Source organism: Rhodnius prolixus, unplaced genomic scaffold, assembly GCF_049639745.1.
Source record: "Rhodnius prolixus isolate KJV_2025 unplaced genomic scaffold, Rpr scaffold_12, whole genome shotgun sequence".
Taxonomy (NCBI): Eukaryota; Metazoa; Arthropoda; class Insecta; order Hemiptera; family Reduviidae; genus Rhodnius; species Rhodnius prolixus.
The window spans coordinates 14,406,206-14,427,294 of NW_027411635.1; the positions used below are offsets into that span (position 1 = coordinate 14,406,206).

Genomic DNA, 21,089 nt, shown 5'->3' on the forward strand with positions numbered 1-21,089 from the left:
TCCCTTCTCTCTTAGTAGGCGACCAGTTTTGGCTGTTAGTCTGCTCTTGCATTTGATTTCTTCGTCAAGATCCAAGTGTTGGAGTATTTCTGATCCCACTTCAGCAGAGTTACTTTTTTTTTTTTTAACAGAATCTGGGGATCGGATGGTATGATGCCCCTATGTTCTCATTTATGGAAGCTTAGCATGCTAGTCGATCCGCCTTTTTAAAGTAAAGTAATCGCCTATTTTTTCAGGCGGGGCTTAACGTCCAACTACCAATTAGGTGTCGTGGACGGAGGCGACTAGCAAACATACTTTACTGTAAAATTCTTTTGTTAACCATTAAATAAAATCCAAGGCCTAAAGACCGGGAATCGAACCCAGTACCACAATACATATTAGCTTCGCAGGTCTCGCCTCTAACCGCTCGGCTACCGTGGCGCCTCGATCCGCCTTTTTATTTCCAGCTATTTCTACGTTCCCTTTTTCACCTATTAGAAACAAACTGCAATAGTTTTTTCTTTCATTGTCTTCTTTATGGACTCCTCCTTACGGATTTTCAAGAACAAATCCATTTTTCTTAGCAACTAATAATTGTTTGATGAAACTTATTTTCACTCAAGCCAAAAAGGGAGTTACTACTAGAAAAAATACTTTTGCTTATTAAAAAATAAAATGACAGGGTTTCCATGGTAACGACTACATTCCCATAGTAATTCCAAATTTTGCTGGAAATCAGTCATCTTAAGAATTAAGAATGTTACCTAGTACTAGATACCCACATGTTTAGGCCCTTAGACGCGTTGCACAAACCATATTGCAACTCTGCCCGTATACGCCAATGACAGCTGGACGTTAACTTGAACACAAACATGCACACATAAACTCACACACACAAATGCACACATAAATAGCATAGATTCCCATGTAATGGTTATTTGTCGTTACGAATTATTTTTATTTATTTACTTATTTCTTCTAAGACATTAAAAACCATTATTAAAGGCTAAACTGTGCCAAGATTCCAATCGTCCAATTTGACTCGCTCGCCCATTCTAGATGATATCTACATTACAAAGCAATGTTCAATTGTTGGCAACAAATTATACTCACATTTATAAATTGCACGATATATTTTGTTTAGTAATTCTTACTATCGTAAGATCTGAGATCTGTCAAAAACTATTTTTATTTACTTTTACTTCTAATTAAAGATGGTGTGAAATTTTCAAAATTGATTTAAAACTTTTAATGTTTTAAGACCCCTTCTTGTTTAGTGAATCATCTAACTGTTGGATGTGTGCTAAATGTCTTAAAAACCAGAACGTATAGCAAAATCCATGGCAATGTGCATTTCTTAATGCAAGGAGTACCACAATTTTTAAAAAATATAATATATAATTAATGCCAAAGTGCGGAAATAGAAGTATTTGACTTGATTTCCATTGCTTGTCCTTTTTTTCAAGTTGCCTTAAATGACCATCTTTATCTCTATGGTGGAGGGGTACATACCCTCTCTGGGGACTTAGAGAGAAAAAGGGTGTTGTTGGTTGGCATCAGGAATTAGTTATCCCCAACTGTCAGCACACTGGCCCTTTCTAGGGTCTTCTTTGGAGTGCCTTTGGGTTAGTTTACCAGGTATTTGAAGGGTAATATAACTTATCTAGCACCCTTCAAATTTCTTTTAATTTTTAGTTTTCTTCATAATATCTTTTATATTATTTCAGTAGTTATTATTTATCAAAAAATTTTAACAGATTCGCTTGTATCCAATATCGCTGGTTATATATTGTTATTCACCATTTAAGGTCACTTTAATTTGTGTTATGTCTGCGTTAATTATGATTGCAATTATAAGGTCGAATATAAGCCTAAAAATTAAACAGTGTTAATGTAATTCTTTGCCTCAAATACAAAGAATGTTTTCATATATAAATGGCTGAATAGTTAGGGAGTTATTTAATAGTTTCATTTAACAGAATAAATAACCTCAACATTTATTGTGTTATTTGAGGTTAGTGAGATTCTCAAATGTTCATTTTCAGCGCTGCTTATGGACAGACTAAGCTAAGACTGAACTTTACGTAGTCAGTGTAATTATTTACCTAATAAAATACTAAATAGGAACGCTTAAAATCTTAGACTAGAATCTTTGAAATTTAAACTATTCACTTCGATGCCATTAATGATAGTTCATTTTATTTTTCTGCAAATTAGTTTATATTTTATTGTTTCTTCTGTGATCTTCGTTCTGAATGTTCATTACTATATTTATTGTAATTTCAAACTCCTTTGTATATGAGGTTTAGCCCTGATTGCAATAAATAAATACTTTCTGTAATAATGCAGGAACTATTTCTGTGCAACTTTTATATTCAAAAGCGGATAATTAAAATTAATAAAATACTGCCCGTCATAAATTACTTCAATTGTGAATTTTGAAATCGAACATTCTGTGGGCGCAAATAAGAATTTTTTGCCATTAAATCTTTCTTTTAAAAAAAATAATAAAGTTTTTAGTCATTTATAATTGTCTTTTCAATTTGTACTTCTAATAATAATACAATGATGACAACTTTTAAAAATCAATGAAGCTCAGTTATAACATGTATCACTCTAGTTACAAAAAAAAAAAAACACAGTTCTTAGCTAATCTAAAATTTCGTATTATTTTCATTTTACAGGGTTTAGCTAATTATAGAGTTTATAAGATCGTACATTTTATGAAATGAGACCACACAGGGAAACTCTACTTTAACTCATCTCTTAGAACTTTATTTAATCGAATTTTACCTATTTTAGTGTTAATACAAAAATTATTCCGGTTAAAGTAATCTATGTTATTGCAAAGTACAAACGAAGTTTTTCAATAAAGAAAAATCTGGTAGATTTCCAGAGATCTTTTTTTTGTTTATTTAAAATTTAATGAAAACATTGAAATCTCCTTTACTATTAACAACAGTGAGAGAACTATATATTGCACTGAAATAGAACATTAGATTGGAAGTCTTCCTAATTCACTATTCGACAATTATACTTAAACAAACTCATTCTGTAAAACTATTATTATAATTATAGAATTATACCCTAAAATCATTCGAACCTTTTACGAGGAAAAACCTTTCAACAAACTGATACTTCCATTAGCCTTGATTTGAATCAAACATTGCTAGACCTTCAACATAGAGTTAGATAATTCCTGTGAACACTTAAAATCGATATTCTGTCCGATTTCATATCGATATTTTTAAATAAGTATCGATAAATACGCATACATTTCATTCCAGATCTTATACTTTATTTAGTATCATTTTACTAAGGTAATTAACTTTTATTTTACCTTTATTGCATAATATTTGCATATTTTAGCATTAGCAATAATTGCAATGAGAAAAAACAAAAAATGTATGTGTATTTCAACCCTAGATTTTAATACTTCTCTTCCTAACTATAAAAGTTTGGGCATGAGAGTTTTGAGAGCAAAAATGGCCCCTAAGATTGGCCAGGAAGTAGAGGGGACAGCATGGAACATGTGTGGCGTTCTGTTATTGCAGACACGTGAAAACAAAACAGGCTCCATGGGAAGAATTTAAAAAGTATATAATGATTTAAACTTATATTGCCTTTCAAAATTATTAAATATTTTATTTTTCCTTTCGCTTAGCTAATTATATCGCTTAATAACAGTTGGAAGAAGTACAAATTTAAAAAAAAAAATTAATTAAAACTTAGGAAATTGTACAGCATACTATTTTAAATTGCATCTTATAATATTACATATCAAGATGTAGACTGTTGATCATTAGAATTATTTATTTATTTATTAAAAAGGGCAATATCCCAGTTACAATTTAATATAATATAATGTAATTTATAATATACAGTGGTCAAAAAAATTATTCATACACTAAGTTATTTTACTTTAATCTACTGAACTTTTGTTCCTAGAATGTCTATTTCTTCAGCACTGAAATCGAAGATAGTAACAATGAATTTAATGCTCTCATTTTCTTTTATAAACATAAAGAATTGATTAAAAAGCAGAAAAATAATTTATTGTATGCAAAATAAGTATTCATACACTCAGTCTGAATGTTATAATTAACGCAAAACTAAAGACCTAATATTTTGTAAGCAATCCCTTTGCATTTGTTATTGCCTGAAGCCTCCTTGGCGTAGATTCCACCAGGTTTAGTATCTCTTGAGATATGATTTCTGCCCATTATTTCTTTAAATTGGTTATGAGCTCTTTTCTGGAAGAACATTTCAATTTTCGAATTTTCCTCTCCAAATAAGACCATAAATTTTCAATAGGGTTTATACCCGGAGACTGTGGAGGGGTGACAAGTTGTTTCCGGGCATTATAAAGCTGCCATTCCTTCGTTTTTTTTGGGCTGTATGTTTAGGATCGTTATCCTGTTGAAAGAAGTATGCGCTTTCGATCCCCTAATTACGAGCACTTTTGCTTAAATTATGGCGGAGTATGTCCAAGTACCTTTCAGCGTTAAGAACTCCGTCGAAGACGACAAATTCTCTTTCTCCCCGCAGCACTCATGCAGCCCCATACCATCATACAGCCTCCTCCGTGCTGTACAGTTTTTATTATGTTTTTTGGTTCAAGTTCCCTATTACTTATAAATTGTTTTTCTGCTATTTAATCAATTCTTTATGTTTATAAAAGAAAATGGGAGCATTAAATTCATTGTTACTATCTTCGATTTCAGTGCTGAAGAAATAGTCATCCTAGAAACAAGAGTTCAGTAGATAAAGTAAAATAACTAGTGTATGAATACTTTTTTTGACCACTGTCACTGTTCGGTGATAGACAGTGTTGTCTGTTAAGAGAGAACACTGTCCGGAGGCCGGTAGTTCACTGTGAATTTAAAATTAAATTTTGTTTTAAAAAAAATTTGTTAGGAAATCTTAACGTATCCCCTGGTTTGCGATTCGTTGAAATATCATTCCTACTTTTTTTTTGTGTGATTTTTCGTTCATGAATTGCGGTAGTTATTTACAAACATGCAGTTAATTCAGTGTACCACCAAAAAAGGGGCACTATGTTTATAACTAAAATTCAATAAAAAAACTGCAACAAAAAACAATACATCCTCATACAAAGTGTAAGAAGATAAAGTAAAAAATTAAACCTATTTACGATTTATACACAATAAAAATAATAATTACAGAAATTTAGTTGTAATTTACAAATAGTCACAGTGGAATAAACAAGTACAATTACTAGCCATCAAACACTAGTCTATAAAACATGTTTATGTATACATGGTAATGCCACAGTAAAACTTGGTATGCCCATAACGCGCAGCATTTCTTTCTTAACATTGCTGCAGTTCACGGCCGTACATTATTCGACGTTTTTTCTGTACGCTAGTGCATATAACATTGTTCAAAAATAGTGTTTCACTTACGAGCTGTTAGGGAATATATTACCAAGAACTGACCAGAAAAGATTTTTTTATTTTTATTGAAGAGATATTCTTGTATTTCGATATTATTTTGAAAAGGGTTCAAACAATATTTGGCAAATTAATATTACGTACATTAATTTTTTACCGTAGTTGGAATTTAAATTGAATAAATCTTCATGCTTTCCCCTATTGCTTCTTGATTGTCAATCCAAACCTAAACAGTAAAATAACCTCCTTTAATGTCGAATGTGAATAGAGTTTGTTTTTAATTGCATGATTGCAAAGAATTTGCTCTTTAACAACAAAACTTGCAGTTAAAGTTGTGCAAGATGAACCGCCTCAGATTCCACCGGGGTGGTGCTAAGACTCAGTCTGCTATTTAACCTCTAGGATACCATGGTTTCAAACAAGTAAAACTAAAGAATAAAATAAATCAGAAGGTCACACCAAAAATGGCAGTTTTGTCGATTGGATTTGATCATAGAAGAATGGTACTTATTATCTATAGATATGATGGTATAAAATACCCAAAGAGTCGATAATCATTGACAGTGCTAGGATTGGCAGATCACCTAAGGTAAATGCTCATAATGTCCCAAGAATTCTTGAGTTATCTTCGAAATTGTTCATCTCCAATATAACCCAGAGATACCTCTCGAACTTCTGCACGAAATACTAGTGTTATATTACTTACTGTTCCAGGATCGCCTTTTAGTTTTGCATTTTTCAGCTCATATCTGATAGTTGGATCGATTAGGAGTGCTTCTTTTTTATCGATGATTGTGAAAGCGCTGCAAGTATCTCGTAATACCATTTTGGGATCCACTGCATACTTCTTTAAAATATTTTACTTCGTTAAAACCTTTAGCACCGTGAAACCACTTGTAGTATTTCGTGCGAACATTTTTGTCCTGTAGGCTGGAATTTCTATCTCTCATCTGCACTAACACCCGGCAAAGTACATCTATACCACATCTCGAACATAAAGTTCGCTAAAGTATTGTCGAACTTCTCTACGCTTCCATCCAAAATGTCCTTAACATTCCATTTTTTCCTCCTTTTCGCCATCGAATTGCTTCAAAATAAAGACGAATCTTCTTTAGGAAATCATAATATCTTTTGCTTAAAACTCATTATAAAATAGGGGAAAAAGTCTGTAGCGTAAATTGGCACTTCTAATGAACCAAATTCCATCAAATTGGGAATTTAATTTAATTTTCAATTAATATCATCTTAAATTGATTCAGAAAATCATTATCATAAATGGCGATTAACTGATTTGAATCGAAACTTTAATCTATCGTCTCCAATACAACCAATGCTGACCAATTCGTGGATACTACTTCTTCGGAATATTAAAACAGATATTTCCTGTTTAAATTGCAATAATTTCTTTATAAGTCTTACTTAAAGGAAGTAAAAAAAAACTTTAAACCTAGTATTGCCTCAGTTTTAACAAGCGAACATTAATGAAGGCAAACGGCTAAGCTGGACCCCATTCATTCAGTGCCTCCATTTACAAACGGCGACCTTCGACAAGAAAGCTACATAGGCAGCATAGCATTACAAATATAGATGTAGTACTAGAGTAACCCATCTGGCTTATTCTCAAACCAGTTGGCATTGACGGAAAGGTACAGTGAATGAACATGTAGAACAGTTCGACAACTACTTTTTTGCTAGGGCTATCTGACTCATGTGCTTAAAGCAAGCTTGTCCAATCTTCGAAACTTACAACAAACATTCTCTTATAATTTAATATTATTGAAAAATTCTCTTCGAAATCTTAATTTGTTTACTAAATGTTTACAATAATAAAATGGTACTTTGAAGGAAGAAAATTCATGTCCCAAAATCCCTTCTTAAAATTATTGGTAAAATCGGGTTTCTTTTTTAAAAAAACAAAAATTGTATGTAAAGAATTCGAAACAAAAGCGTATAACTAGGAATCAAAATTCAGTTCAAGGCTGAGCCTACTGAAAACATTTTTTGAAAAAAAAAGGTAAACATTGCTTTAATAACGATCTACATTTCGGGTTTAATAGAAAAGAAAAAATAAATTAGAACTACGTGCTGAACGAATAAACCAAAATCTGAACGTTCAAGAATTAAACCAACGTTTTATAAAACCTCTCTGCACCTCCAAATTTGTCCAAGGTAGTTTTGAGTACTGCTTGATAGTTTTGAAGGAGCCAAAAACTAGAATTACGGCTACCTACTTTATTCTACAGTCGTCAGAAAATTCGTTATATTCCTGAAAAGATTCACCGTTTTCTCGATTTTATCATAGTTTTACGATTATGTGTAACCTTTTTTTTTACGTGTATAATATAATAAGGTAGCAAATGAAAATTAGTTTTTTACTGAATTATTGATGTATATGACAGAGTTATTGGCTTTAATTGAAAACGAAAACATAACGGATACTTTAATAGAATCTTCGTCATTCTTTACTCATCAAAAGATTATTACTACTAAAAGATCTACTAGTAACCTTTCTTTAAGATTCTAAAAGCAGTAAAAAATAATTGATAAATATTATTTAGATTTCTCTGCTAAATAACTTATTTCACTAGAAGTTTTTTTTTTAAATGAGGCAACTCTTAACATGTTCTCATAAATGATTATCATACAGTTAATTCCAATATTTGATGCAGTTTGTTAGAAGAAGGTTTAACTCATATTAAACCTGAATATTTAACCCGGCTATAGCCTAGTCAGATGAAATAACCACGCTTCGCTACTGCCCGGCCAGGGATCTTTTGTCAGTTGAGGAGAACCAACTCTCAATTAGGTATCGTGGACGGTGGTGTTTATTACTATAAACAATTTTTTCTAACAAATAAAAAGTAGTCATACGCGGGATTCGAACTGGCGATCTCCCACACACAACGCCACGCTCTTGGCCACTAGACCAACAACCGAACCCCGAAGTACCTTATAATTCGAATAATATTCAATTGGCACAAAAAAAAAAAAAAAATGCATTTTCATCAACTATATCTTTCAGCAATTATTATCTTTTAATATCGAATATTGCTGTACATCTCAGTAATCTATTAGAATTTATTCTATTTACTCTATTAATATATATTCTATATTATATTTAATATTGAGTCTATTAGTGTTTAGGCTTAGTGCCAGTGACTCCTAAAGTACATTTAAAAAAACAAAAACTTGTACATTAAAAAACTACTTTCTCTTGATCTCAAGGCCTCAAACTTAAACATTTTCTTTATACACCAAATTTTAAAACATTAAATTGCTATTAATATTTTTACTTTTTGTTTAGAGTAGTTCTAAACTAACTTTAAATTAAAGTCTATCTATTTCCTTATGTCTTTAATGCGAATTTTCTCTATAAAAATTATTCAAGTAAAAGTTTTAGATCAACGTGTAAGTTAATATAAGTACCAAGTCTAAAAAAAAGAAGCATTTTGGAGAGAACTAAATTAAAAATTGATTCAGTTAAATGGTACCTTTCAGATGAGTTGATTTTTTATTGGAAATTTGCATTGTCCAATGGTATCCAATTAATCCAATTTGAACTATTTGCGATGCTCCGTTTTTTGAATAATGTTATAGACAAACACAGACTAATTTACAAAAAACAAACACTTCATAACAAGCACGAGACCAAAAAAAAACCTAATATTTCAAGTGAAAACGTAATATCAGAAAAAACTAGGTATTGAAATAGGCTTAAGGTAAAAGACTAACTCCATCAACCCGTTTGGGGAAAGTGGGCTAGCCATTTCTCCAGGTCATTTGGCATCTCTGCTGCGAATGACCCAGCCTCAACAGCACAAACAACGCTCTAATTAGGTATATCTTAACATCATTGAAGCCTTCAGGTAATGTCTCTTTAGACAGCAGCCAGAAATAGAAATTTACATCTGAAAGTTGCATGCGTATAGTGTGTTTGTCATAGTTTTAAAGAAGCTGTAGGTAGCTTTATTCGAAGAAATTATGTAAAGCTTTTAGTGAATTCAGTAAGGCGCACATTTAATTTGGACAAGATTATTTATAACTCAAAAACCTGTAATGTCAGATATGATTAGAATCTTTTAAATTTGTAAACAGTTTTTTAATTATTATTATTTAATCTAAAGGAATTATTAATCTTTTTCATTTATTTTAAACAAACATATGTTTTAATATAAATTGAAAATTAAATTAAGAGAGTGTAAAGTGTTGGACATGTGTCACTTGCTAAGGGAACCATCTCCACAAATATAATCACAGGCGGTCAGATCTGCAGTATTTCTCAACCAATGTTACAACTGTCTTAGAATGTTTACCTAATGTGGGTCGCATTAAATATCTGTATAGACTAATGTGTTCTACCTTAGCGAATATAATTCTCATTATATCTATTTATATGTTGAAATCTATAAACAAATAAAATAAAATAAAAATAGTTGCAAATCAAAGTGGTAAGACCACTGTGAACCAGTGCTTCTATTTAAATATGGATGTCAAAAAATTATTATTAAATCCGATAATCTAGGAAGTCCAGCAGTCAATCTTAAGTTCTATTAACACTATAATACAAGCGTACAGAACATATGGTTGAATAAAATTGTTGAAAGAGACCTGCTAATGGAGGTACTCTATAATTACTTTAATTTATTTGAGCAAAAAGAAATATGCGGGGGCTGAGAAAAACTCAGCGCCAGTGGCGTTTTAAACTTCTGAGGGAATTGTGCGAGAGAAGAAACAGTATAAGTGGATTAGGTTGTGCTTTATGTGAAGTCGTGGAACTTATCCTGGCAGAATGAAGCTCGTAGATAAGAATGGATTTCAAGGTCGGAGTGAAGGGTCAGATTTGATGCATACCATCGGAAGCATTGACTATTTTAGAAAGAAGTTTTGATTGGAATGATTGAATACTTGAAATTGATAAGCTTGGTTGATTCCTGGCTCTCGATTTTGTAGTTCGATAGTGATTGGAATAACTGTTGTACATTATAAGTCCTTTGTTTACTTTTCAACTGTTTGGAATAACAATCCTAAGAAGTCAAGAGAGAAGTTGGTAACGTCAGTTTTATTTTCTGTCTCTTCGTTTAATGTGTGAATTCCAGGTGAGTCACTTAACTAAATAGAAACCAAGATAATGAACTCTGTCAACAGTGGGGATTATAATTCCATGGGGAAGGATTGTTGATCACGGTGAGAAAAACTAAACACTTGAAAACATCATACGTCATAGACTTTTCAGAGTTTAAAATCAACTTGCTAATAAAAAAAAAAAAAATTTTTAGATGTATGAACACCTGTTTGAGGTCTACAATACTCTTTGTTTGAAAATCCAGCTCCTTACTCTGAAATGGCCGATGAGCTAACCCATTAAGAGATACTAGTCGGAGACACTTTAAGGTGGTCCTCAGGTTCCAATACTGATCGAAACTAAAACATGCCCTGCCCACTCAATATATAAATCTTTCGATGAACTGACAAGTTTATTTACAAACACAGATCATTTAAAAAAAAAAAAAAAAATCTGTCTAAAAGGACCTTTAAAGGATGTATATCCGGTGAAATTAATGGATAATTTGACCCAGTACTTTCTCATTCTAAGAGTAAGACAATTTACATGTTAGTAATTTACAAGTCTACACACTTTTGGACAAAACCTGAAAGTTTAATAAAATTATTTATTTATTTATGTTATTTTTTAAAAAGTATTTGACGACTATTGAACATTCAAGTATAATACACATGCATGTTCATGTTTTTATTCATTTCATCCAGTGACAGGGAACAATAGTAATGAATGGAAGGCTCATTTAAAGCGCTGCCGACAGAATGCAGCACTATTTAGTCTACACATACCAAACCTGTGACTAAATCAACACTGGCTTGCCAAGATTTAACTTCTTTCTATCTATCAATATTTGCATTTCTTCCACTATAAACCTGCTATTATCAAAACAAGTACTAGCATGAAATACTTTATAATACATTTTTCTTTAAACTACAAATTTTCTCTCACATTTCTTTAATGTTATGTTGAGATAAACAAGATAAAAAGCTTGGAAGAATTTTTTTTTAAATGGAAGAAGCTAGTAAAAGTTTATTTCTTTATAAAAGTCGTTCTGGTAATATTTTATTAAGAAAAACACACACTATTTCGTAAAAACCATTTTTTCGAGCTCGATGTGTTTCCAAAATAGATATTTCTATTGTATTTTTATCCAAATTTTTCTCGTAAAATAGATAGATAGCTAAGGCACTGTTTTAATATCACGTATCCATATTAATTCATAGAATAGTTATTTATAAGAATATACTACATTGATAAAACATTGGTGCTTGTTAAAAATAGCTAGGTGTTAAACAAGCCCTAAAAACTTAATCAACAAGCCTAAAATAGTCTAAATATGTAGATAAAGAAATAGAAAAAAAAAACTATATTTCGTCTATAAGTTGTGTTTTGTTAAGTGGCTTATTTACTTGAAAACTTCCTCATAACAATTTGCTGGTTATCTGTGAGGAGTTACTTGGGAAATTAACATAACTAGGGCGATTAGCTGAACAAATTATTTGTAACGATAAGTTTTTTTTTTTTTTATGTATCTGACTATATGCTTAGTTTATTTTCTGCAGTTTTGTTTATATTGCAACAGTTTGTAGGATTTCTGCATTAATATCCAGTAGACAGTAGTAATTGGTGTTACAACACTGCAGTTGCTTTCTCTTATTGTAAATTTTGTAAAAATATAATTTTTACTTTTCCTTGGTATTTATTAGAGAAATATTGCAATCCTGTCGTTTCTGTTACTAAGTATAAGAAGGTTTGTAATCGTACAATCTTTTCTTTTTTTGGCAATTTTTCGTTATACTGCAATAAGGATTGTGATACAATGTATTTTCAGAAATTAATTTAGTTAAGGAGAGGATGAAGCCTTATTCTGGGCGAACTGCTAAGTTTAGGTTCCAAAGTTTACAGAAGGTTATGTAGAGCCTTGAAAATTGTGATTCATCCAGTGGTTCCACTATCCTTAGATCCGTATACTCTGAAGTTACTTGCACCAATTCAAAAATAAAATATATTATGGTGATTTACTCTACTATAAACCACGACCACCTTTTTGGTTTGTACAGCCGTCATAGGTTTCAGAACCTGCCTAAGCAAGCATTCGACAAGTGATGGCTTAAACGGCAATTTGAAGTCTATAAAAACCTACCATTCAAAATCCCCTATGAATCAAACGAATTATTACTTCTTATGAAAATTGAATTGTTTTTGGTCTCCCTAAGCACAGTGAACTAGATTAGATCAACTTCAATCGTCCTTCGTAAAAGAAAAATTTGAAAATAACATGATGCTATGCCCATTTATTTTTAGTCTTGCGATTTCAGCTCACTTATTAAACTCAACTTGATTGAGTACATTCCGTTTTGGCTGAAAAATTTCCTTCTTTAGTTAACCAAAATAGTGTAGTCCTTAAACAGGCTTCGAACAAGATTTTTTTTTTATTTTTAATATTATATTCGGTTCATGTACGATTTTTCTCATTCAGAGAACCTCTTTTTGAAAATATGACAATGTAGCTGTTACCCATCTAAGGAAAAGTACTTATCAGAGTAAGGCGGCCAGCGCCTTAGATACAAATCCAGTGAACTAAATTAATATCCAGAATTAAGGCAGCGATAAAAACTACTCTTTTACATAAATTAACGAATTTTGTCATCGTTATCTTTTTTTTTTATAGCTTTCTAGTTTAGACTCAGTTTTTTTTATACTTTAAAGTAAAAATAAATGTTTAATACCATCTGCTATTAATATTAATATATACATCCATTTCTCTGACCGGCCTATGAAACCCAAAATAATGCCTTAATAGTATTAGGAGATAAAAGGACATCTGTTTGCAGGCAACCCACCTGTCCAACAATAACTCTAAAAATATATTGCAAACTAATAAAATTTTAGATCACGTTTCCGAAATAAAAAATTTTATTGAAATTTTCACAAAAAATAAAAAAAATTATTGCATATTGAAATTGTTTTCATAAGTTTGATGTGGACCAATTTGACTTCCATTATTACTTGACTTTCTGTCATGGACTTTGTTATATATGTGTTTTACATAGAATGTTGATAAACAGATACATTTTTGTGTAAAAAAATAGTAAAATAAATAGTGTATATCCGAGTTAAAGTTAATTTGGCCGTTCATAATGTTTTTTTTATTTGTGAATGGCTTTGTGTTTGTATTATACTTTTATTATACTAAGATCTTTCTTTCCTTCCTGAATGTAATAGCATCAACATGTTACTGATACTGTCCAGTTAGTGATGGTGTTTAATAAAGTAGTTAGCGTAAGTTGTCTTTCTTTATTATATATAAGTAGTTGGCATGCCAAGTTTTTTAAAAAAATAAAATCACTGGCTCCGTTTAGGTATGAATATTTCTCTTAGAGGCATGGGCATTGTTCCATTAGTCTCAATGAGTCCCAATTTTTTATGTCTACTGACCTTTCAAAGTAAATCCGTTTTACAAGTTCATTTAATAAATTATCATCATACACAATCAAAATTTGCGTGTTGATGTGAATTTCTTCGGCAGGTTTTGATAACCATGGCAAAAGTTTATGATTGACTGAGACACCATTTAATTGCATAACCGTTTTCTAGTGATGGCACAATGATCTGGTTTTAATTATGGCAGTCAGAAGTGCTAAAATCTATAAGCTCAATACGATGCTTACATTTTGAGATTTTTTTTTGAAAACGGCTCAAGATTTTCTTTGAATTTGGTGTACTAATTATATTATATATCATTAATGAACCTGTTCTATTACTTAGTTTTCTCAACTTTTTTTTAAATACCTAACTGCGAACAATTAACCCCATCAGCTTTCTTTTACTTACTAGGTATCAGGGAAATTAAAAAATTTGACCCAAATTGTTACTTCTGTAAATGGACTGAAGAAGGCATATTAGTTTTGATTTAGTACCCACTGACTAGAGGTGTTAGTTAATGCGACGTGTTTATATTTTATTGGCACTTGGGCTAAGTTAGAAATAAATGGGTGCTAGATAAATGTGTGTTTGTCGAGATAGTGTAATGATGTAGAGATATTAATAATCCCTCTCTTCTTAGAAGCTGCTGTCACTCAACTTAGTCTATTCCTGTCTTTTCGCGTGTCTTCTTTTAATCCACGACACAAAACATTGCATCATTAATTCACTTTCAAATAATATAATTTTGTATGAACACTTATAACGACCATCACTTAGTTAGTCCATTTCTAATGATTTCAACTTATAATTATTTATTATTTAAGAAGTTTAAACATCTGAATCATTGGGGCCCGGAGCCTTTTTTTAGCGCACTGTAGATTTCTTGATTGTGTTCTCTCGTTACAGACAACACTGTCCATCACCGGACAATGATCTATAAGAAACTCCTTGGAAGAGAAAAATCTAAGGACCAGCAGCTGGACTCGAATCTCCGAGTGGGAGATAACCAAACCATTGACCTATTCCTTATTATTGTTTTTAAATTCGAATGTTTATTAAATGTATAGTTAAGCTAGCTATAGTTTTGCAATAGGGATGAATAAAATGCTACCAAATTCTCTCTGAAATCGTTTGTTATTATGTAGACTTTTAGACCCAGAAGGTTGGTCATATTCTAGTTAAGTTAATCAATGTAAAGTAATGCCTATTTTTTCAGACAGTCTACCAAATTTGGCAGTTACTAACAAACATTAGACGGATATTAACAAATATACGTTAATATTAAATTCTCATATTAACCATTAAATAAATATCAAGGGTTAGGGCTGGGAATAGAAGCCCACTAAGCCAAACAATACATCTTACTTCACGGGCCTCGCCTCAAACCGTTCGGCTACCCTGGTCACTTTTTTCTTTTTAAAAATTCAATATATATTTATATGGAAAAGATATTTTTACAGATATATCTGGTTGGTGATTGAGTCTGGTTAAATGTTAAAATTTAATACGTTTTTAGTTTAGACAACTAGTGTAGCCGAATTAATTTTTAGACAGAATCGATCAGTTAGGAAACATCTTTACTGGCTCGACTACCAAGTTATTTGGGGATTTTCTTTTAAACATTCCTCAAAATTTCGTTTTATTGCTTATATAATTTCATTTCAATTGTGAAACATTATTAATTATTTATAGATTCGCTAAATTCCAAGTTTAAAGTGAATTGCTTGACCGTAAATTTGATTTTTTTTTTTTTTTTATGTAATTGAACTCTGATAAAGAACTTTTTTTTCTAATCTTCCCATGAAACTTAATATATTGGAAGCTGCGATTTCAGACTTCTTTCAAAAGCACCGTTTTAACGCAATTAACTATTAAATACATAACAAAAACTATAGTACAATTTCTATATTGAAAAAGAAAAATTATGGATATGTTGTTATTATCATTGTCTAATGTAGCATGGGTTTGTCCACAGGTATATGAAATATTTATACCCATATGAATGTGAAAAGAGACGGCTAAGCACTCCTGGAGAACTGCAGGCAGCGATTGACGGCAATCGACGAGAAGGCAGACGAGGTAGTTACGGCACTTACGCAGAAATGATGGGCCGAAGTCCAGGAGGCGGCGGTGCGGCCAATCAAGCAGCCGGCGGCCCGCTGAGTCTGGTGACCGCCGCCAGGAACGCCGCCGCTGCCGTAGCGTCCATCAACGGCTCCGGCGTTACGCCGCAACCTGCCAACCATCATCATCATCATTTGCACCATCACCACAACAACAATAACCACATACCTCATCAGGCCTTGCTGCCGCACAACCTCTCAGGTTAGTTACATTCTCCTACATAAAGGTTTCTATCAAATGTTCCCAACTATGGTGCGGGGGAGTCCATTCTTCCATTCTTAGTGTTTTTGTGTATGTAAATGGTGCGATAAAGTCACTGCTTTATTTTGATACCTTGTTTCTTTACTGGAAATTATTATCGGCCAATAAAATACTCGTATATTCGAGCACTTATTTAAAATTTGATAAATTCCTTCATCGATTTGAACTAGAGAATTTGAAATGTGCAGATATTTTGTACGTAATTCAGTACATATAAACGCTGGGTGGTATGGGAACCTTATTGAAACTGTCTTTAGCAGTTGCACTTAGTTAGAACGCCAGCGTTTTACGTAGTTTTACTACTACGAGGCTGTGCGATTTGTAATCGTGGAAATTGCATTGTCTTTTCTATTTTTGGTAAGTTCTGTGTTGATTAGGACGAAATACTACATGGGTTTTAGGTGATGAAGACAAAATGTTTGTAAATTGTATGCCTTGGCCAAAAGTACGACTTTGCTGAACTTGTTTTTTTTTTTTTTTTTAAGCTTTAAGCGTTTAAAACTTTAACAGCCCTCATTAAGCTTATTTTATTCGATAATAGAATTTCTTATAAATTTTTCTTAAACTTTTATTATTATCAATTGTAATCTTAATTTGTATTCAAAATGATTCATATTATTCTTTTTTATTTTATTCATTTTTTTATTTTAACGAATTCATTCACTTGTGTTAAAAAGTAATTTACATGTTCTCAATAGATCGAAAATGGTATTATATGCATTGAGAGTATATATAATATCTTTTCATTTATTCCAAGTCTTCCGTGGTCTCACTACTTCTTTTTTAGAAGTAGCATTTGCATCAGAAGAGATTTCGGTGCCGGACTGTCACACACAATGTAAAGAGGCTGAACAATCAGAATTTGTCAACATCTCTAATGAAGCATGAGCGGGTCGTTCAGATTAGTATGCTGCAGGGCCGTTCACTATTCAACGCTGGCCCATTTCCATTATTTTATTCTCCTCATTACCTCCTATTATACACTCCTAAAAAGAAACTCCATACATTTTTTATTTATTTATTTGGTCCTTTTGTCTTTTTTGATAGATAACAGCTATAAGAACTAGTATTGTTATTAATATTACTGCTATTTATTTTTTATTTTTTCCACAATGAGGCACAGGCTAATGCACTCTCATCTACTCACCTAAAAAACTTCTTTTATTTAATGTTGCTGCCTTTTGCAACTAATATGACAATAACAGTCTTCACTGAAAAATAATTAAACCCATTATAAAAAAAAATTAAAATAAAAAAACCTGAGGTGGGTCACTACTAGGAAAACTATTTTTTAATAATTTATAATACAGTTAAAATAATTATTTATAGAAATAGAAAAGAAATTTATTATACCGCAATAATAATAATAACACATTATTTGGCAACAAAAATATAAAAAAGTACTTTAATTTTCTAAATGCATTAAGTAGGCAAGTCTTTGATCGCATTCGCAAAATGGTTTTTGAATTTTATTTTTACTCGATAATCATTTTTGAACAAACTATCTAATCATTATAATATAAATAATGTTAATTAATTTGTCAACATGTCAGTATTTAATCTAAAAAAAAATACGGTTTTCAGGTAACACTGGATTGCAGTCGGCTGAATTTGAAGCTAGAATGGTCGAATATGTAAAATTACTGAACAAGGAACTTCGGACAGCAACACCCCCTTACACAAGACAATGTAAATTAATTCATTTTATTATTATTATTCAGAGTATATACAAAACAATCGTACACAAGTAAATTTGTTTGACAGAAGTTTGTTTTTTAACTTTTAAATTAATGTTAATATTTAATTTAATCAGATATTCTGATGTGATTGATTATAAAAAATTCTTTGTTAGCTGTTAAATCTATTGGTGATACCATTTCTTGGCTTTACATTCCGAAAACTCCTTATCCAATTTCGGTAGTTATTCAATCTTCTAGCGCACAGAAATCGTTCAATGTATACTACATAAATGGATGAAGGACAAGAGAATGGGTATGATAGAAGTTTAATAGCACCAAGTTCTAATTTTTGTTTAGTTCAACATCACGTTGAATGCAGCACTAATAGTACAAATGCAAGTGCACCATTATTTCAGATCGGATTTGACTTGGTGCCTGCCTTTCTTTTTAAGATACTGTTAAATTCACCACTATTAAATTTTTAGTACTAACGCTGGTCAAGAATTATTTCTCCTTCGATCTCACTTAGCTTCAGCATCACAGATACACTCTAAAGAGTCTAAAGATAATAGTAATGCCTAATTTTTTCAGGCGGGCATTACGTTCAACTACCTAATTAGATGAGTCGGAGGCGACTAGCAAACATACTTTACTATAATTTTCTCATATTAACTATTAAATAAAAATCCAAGGCCTAGATCAAGAATTGAACTCAATGGATAATATGTATTAGCTTCACCAGCCTCGCCTCTAACCGCTCGGCATACCGTGACTCCTTCTAAAGAATAATATAAAAATCGTATTTAAAAATATCAGATGCATGTAGTTATGTTTCAAAGTCTAAGAAACTTCTTTACTTTAAAAAAAAAAACTACGTTATAAATCATACCAGATAAGGTATAGTAGCCTGAGCAATTAACAGGAGTAGAAGCAGGAAATAATTCTTTTCCAGATTATACCTTAGGATTTATTATTTCAATGAGAAATAAGAAGTGTTTCTATTAGTTAGAGCTGCTTTTTTGCTAGCTCATTCATTGTATCTTGTAAATTTATTAATGCATTATCTATTTCCATTACCAATATAGGTTCTCCTCCTAGTTCACCTCCAGAAGGTAATGGCGGTGCACTTACTCCTGGTGAAATGTCCCGGCTAACGTTATGGAATATATATGGAGCTGCCGGAGGTTCTCCGCCATCGGAGCCCCAAAAAGAAGCGCTTAACCTCGAGAAAAGAGAAGGGTCTCCTCATCCGGCCCAGCCACCCAGCAAAAGACATTTGGCTGACCACGACAACCAGGACATCAGCATTAGCAACACTCACATCAAGATCTCAAGTCGAGGTAAATGAGATTTTTATGATAATAGTGTTGCCAAATATATTTTAAAGTTGCAATAACTTGAAAAAAAAAAAAGAAAGAAAATAAATAACCACTCAAAACAATGTAACAGATGGTACTACATAGTCCAAGATCCTGCCTCAATTAATTATACAAGATACAAATAACTTATACCAAATATATAACCATATGACCAAAGAAAAAAAGCGACAAAAATCTGTTAATGCACAATTGTAGAAGAAAATGATAACTATAATTGTCCATATATTCGTAGAGATTAAACCAATAGTACAACAGGCACAGCATTTATAAATATGAAGAGTATGAAGAGCTCCCAAATTTTATTACCTTATATCCCTTAAAAAATACTGTTAGAATGCTTTAATTATGCACTATTGTAAACCATGTTTCTATATGTGTAATCTATCACTATGTGACTTACTCCAAGCGTTATATTGTAATTGGTAAGCGAACCTCACGAGAGAAACCAAACGTTCGAAGTTTTTTAATAAATTGGCTCTAAGCGAAAATCGCATGTGTGATTCAAGCTAATTTTTGTTGTTTTTTTTCAGGTGATAATAGAGGAGGTGCAGATAATTCTCTAGTAGTGAGTATGGACATAAATGGAACCATGTACCAAGGGGTACTCTTCGCCCAGACCAGGCCAAATCGTATACAGTCATGAAGAGTAATGGTTTAAATTCGTATATAAATATATACATATTTATATATAGATATATATACATAATAAAATTAAAAACATTTTTTTAAAAAATTATTAAAAAAAATTAAATTAAAGAAGAAATACAAATTTTAATTTTAAGTGTATTTATGATGAATAAATTTCTGTGTAGAATTTTATTGTAATTCTGTGAAAATAAGAAAATGCCAATACTTAGTCGCTTGAAAATCACTAGTAGTTAGTTAGTTTTGAGAGGAATTGTAGTTGTATAAACACACACACACACAAACAAAAGTAAAAATAACTATTAAAAGTAAAAATGTCTTACATCATTTTTAGTTTTAAAGTGCTGATTTGTTTCAAAAACTATTCTTTTATAAACTAATCTATAGATTGCAAGTTCTATAGTGATTTGTTTGTAGAAGAAAAGGATTTTATAATTATTTCTTATATAGAGAGTATTGTCAAATGAGGTTGTTAAATGCCATATATTTAATTATTTGTTTTTCCATAAACTGGTCTTCCACCAGTATGAGTGTCCTACATTCTGGAGATGGGCTCTTTTGTAATACATTAAGAAATTCAATTTTTTCTCCGAAGAACCGAACTGTCTGACGTTGAAAAAAAAAATGTAAAGGCAGTTTTATTTCCTTCCTAACAACATACGATGCTTTCTCAGTCTGCAGAGGCCCTTAAGCAAGCTATTTTAATGTTCCGAGTTGAGACGGTTATAAAATTTCCTGATTATTTGTCTACATTAACACATTAAACAAATTGTCTGCTTTAGCTACACAAATATGGTCGCCACTAGCTGCCCCAGGACACTCTTCTTGTGAGTACCTTAATTTTTAATTACTTTTAACACTCTTTGTAACCATCGAGTATTCCTTAATTAGCAACACTCTTGGAAATAAATTCACTGAAGCATCGGCCCATTATTTATTAAAAGCTAGGTTCTGAAATTGGATAATACACTGCCAAATTAAAATGTTTAATGGCAACATTGAGCACAATTCAGGGATTCTAAACTTATCTATGCATTTTTTGCTTGGTCATATATATAACGGAACAAGAAATTACTATTATATACATGGTCCATGGAAGTTGCATGAGCACAATCCGATT

The 21,089-nt window shown here is 31.6% G+C and overlaps 1 protein-coding gene across 3 annotated transcripts in view; it reads left to right on the forward strand.

Moving 5' to 3' along the window:
* LOC141461664 (uncharacterized) overlaps window positions 1–20,103 on the forward strand; it is a 270,742-nt gene extending 250,639 nt beyond the window's left edge. For all 3 annotated transcript variants that reach the window (XM_074142877.1, XM_074142875.1, XM_074142876.1), the window contains exons 6-9: window positions 15,857–16,206; window positions 17,851–17,955; window positions 19,031–19,285; window positions 19,855–20,103. In XM_074142877.1, coding sequence (XP_073998978.1) covers window positions 15,857–16,206; window positions 17,851–17,955; window positions 19,031–19,285; window positions 19,855–19,967 — 823 coding nt within the window. In that variant the 3' untranslated portion in view covers window positions 19,968–20,103. The remainder of the gene's footprint in view (window positions 1–15,856; window positions 16,207–17,850; window positions 17,956–19,030; window positions 19,286–19,854) is intronic.
* The last annotated feature ends 986 nt before the right edge of the window (window positions 20,104–21,089 follow it).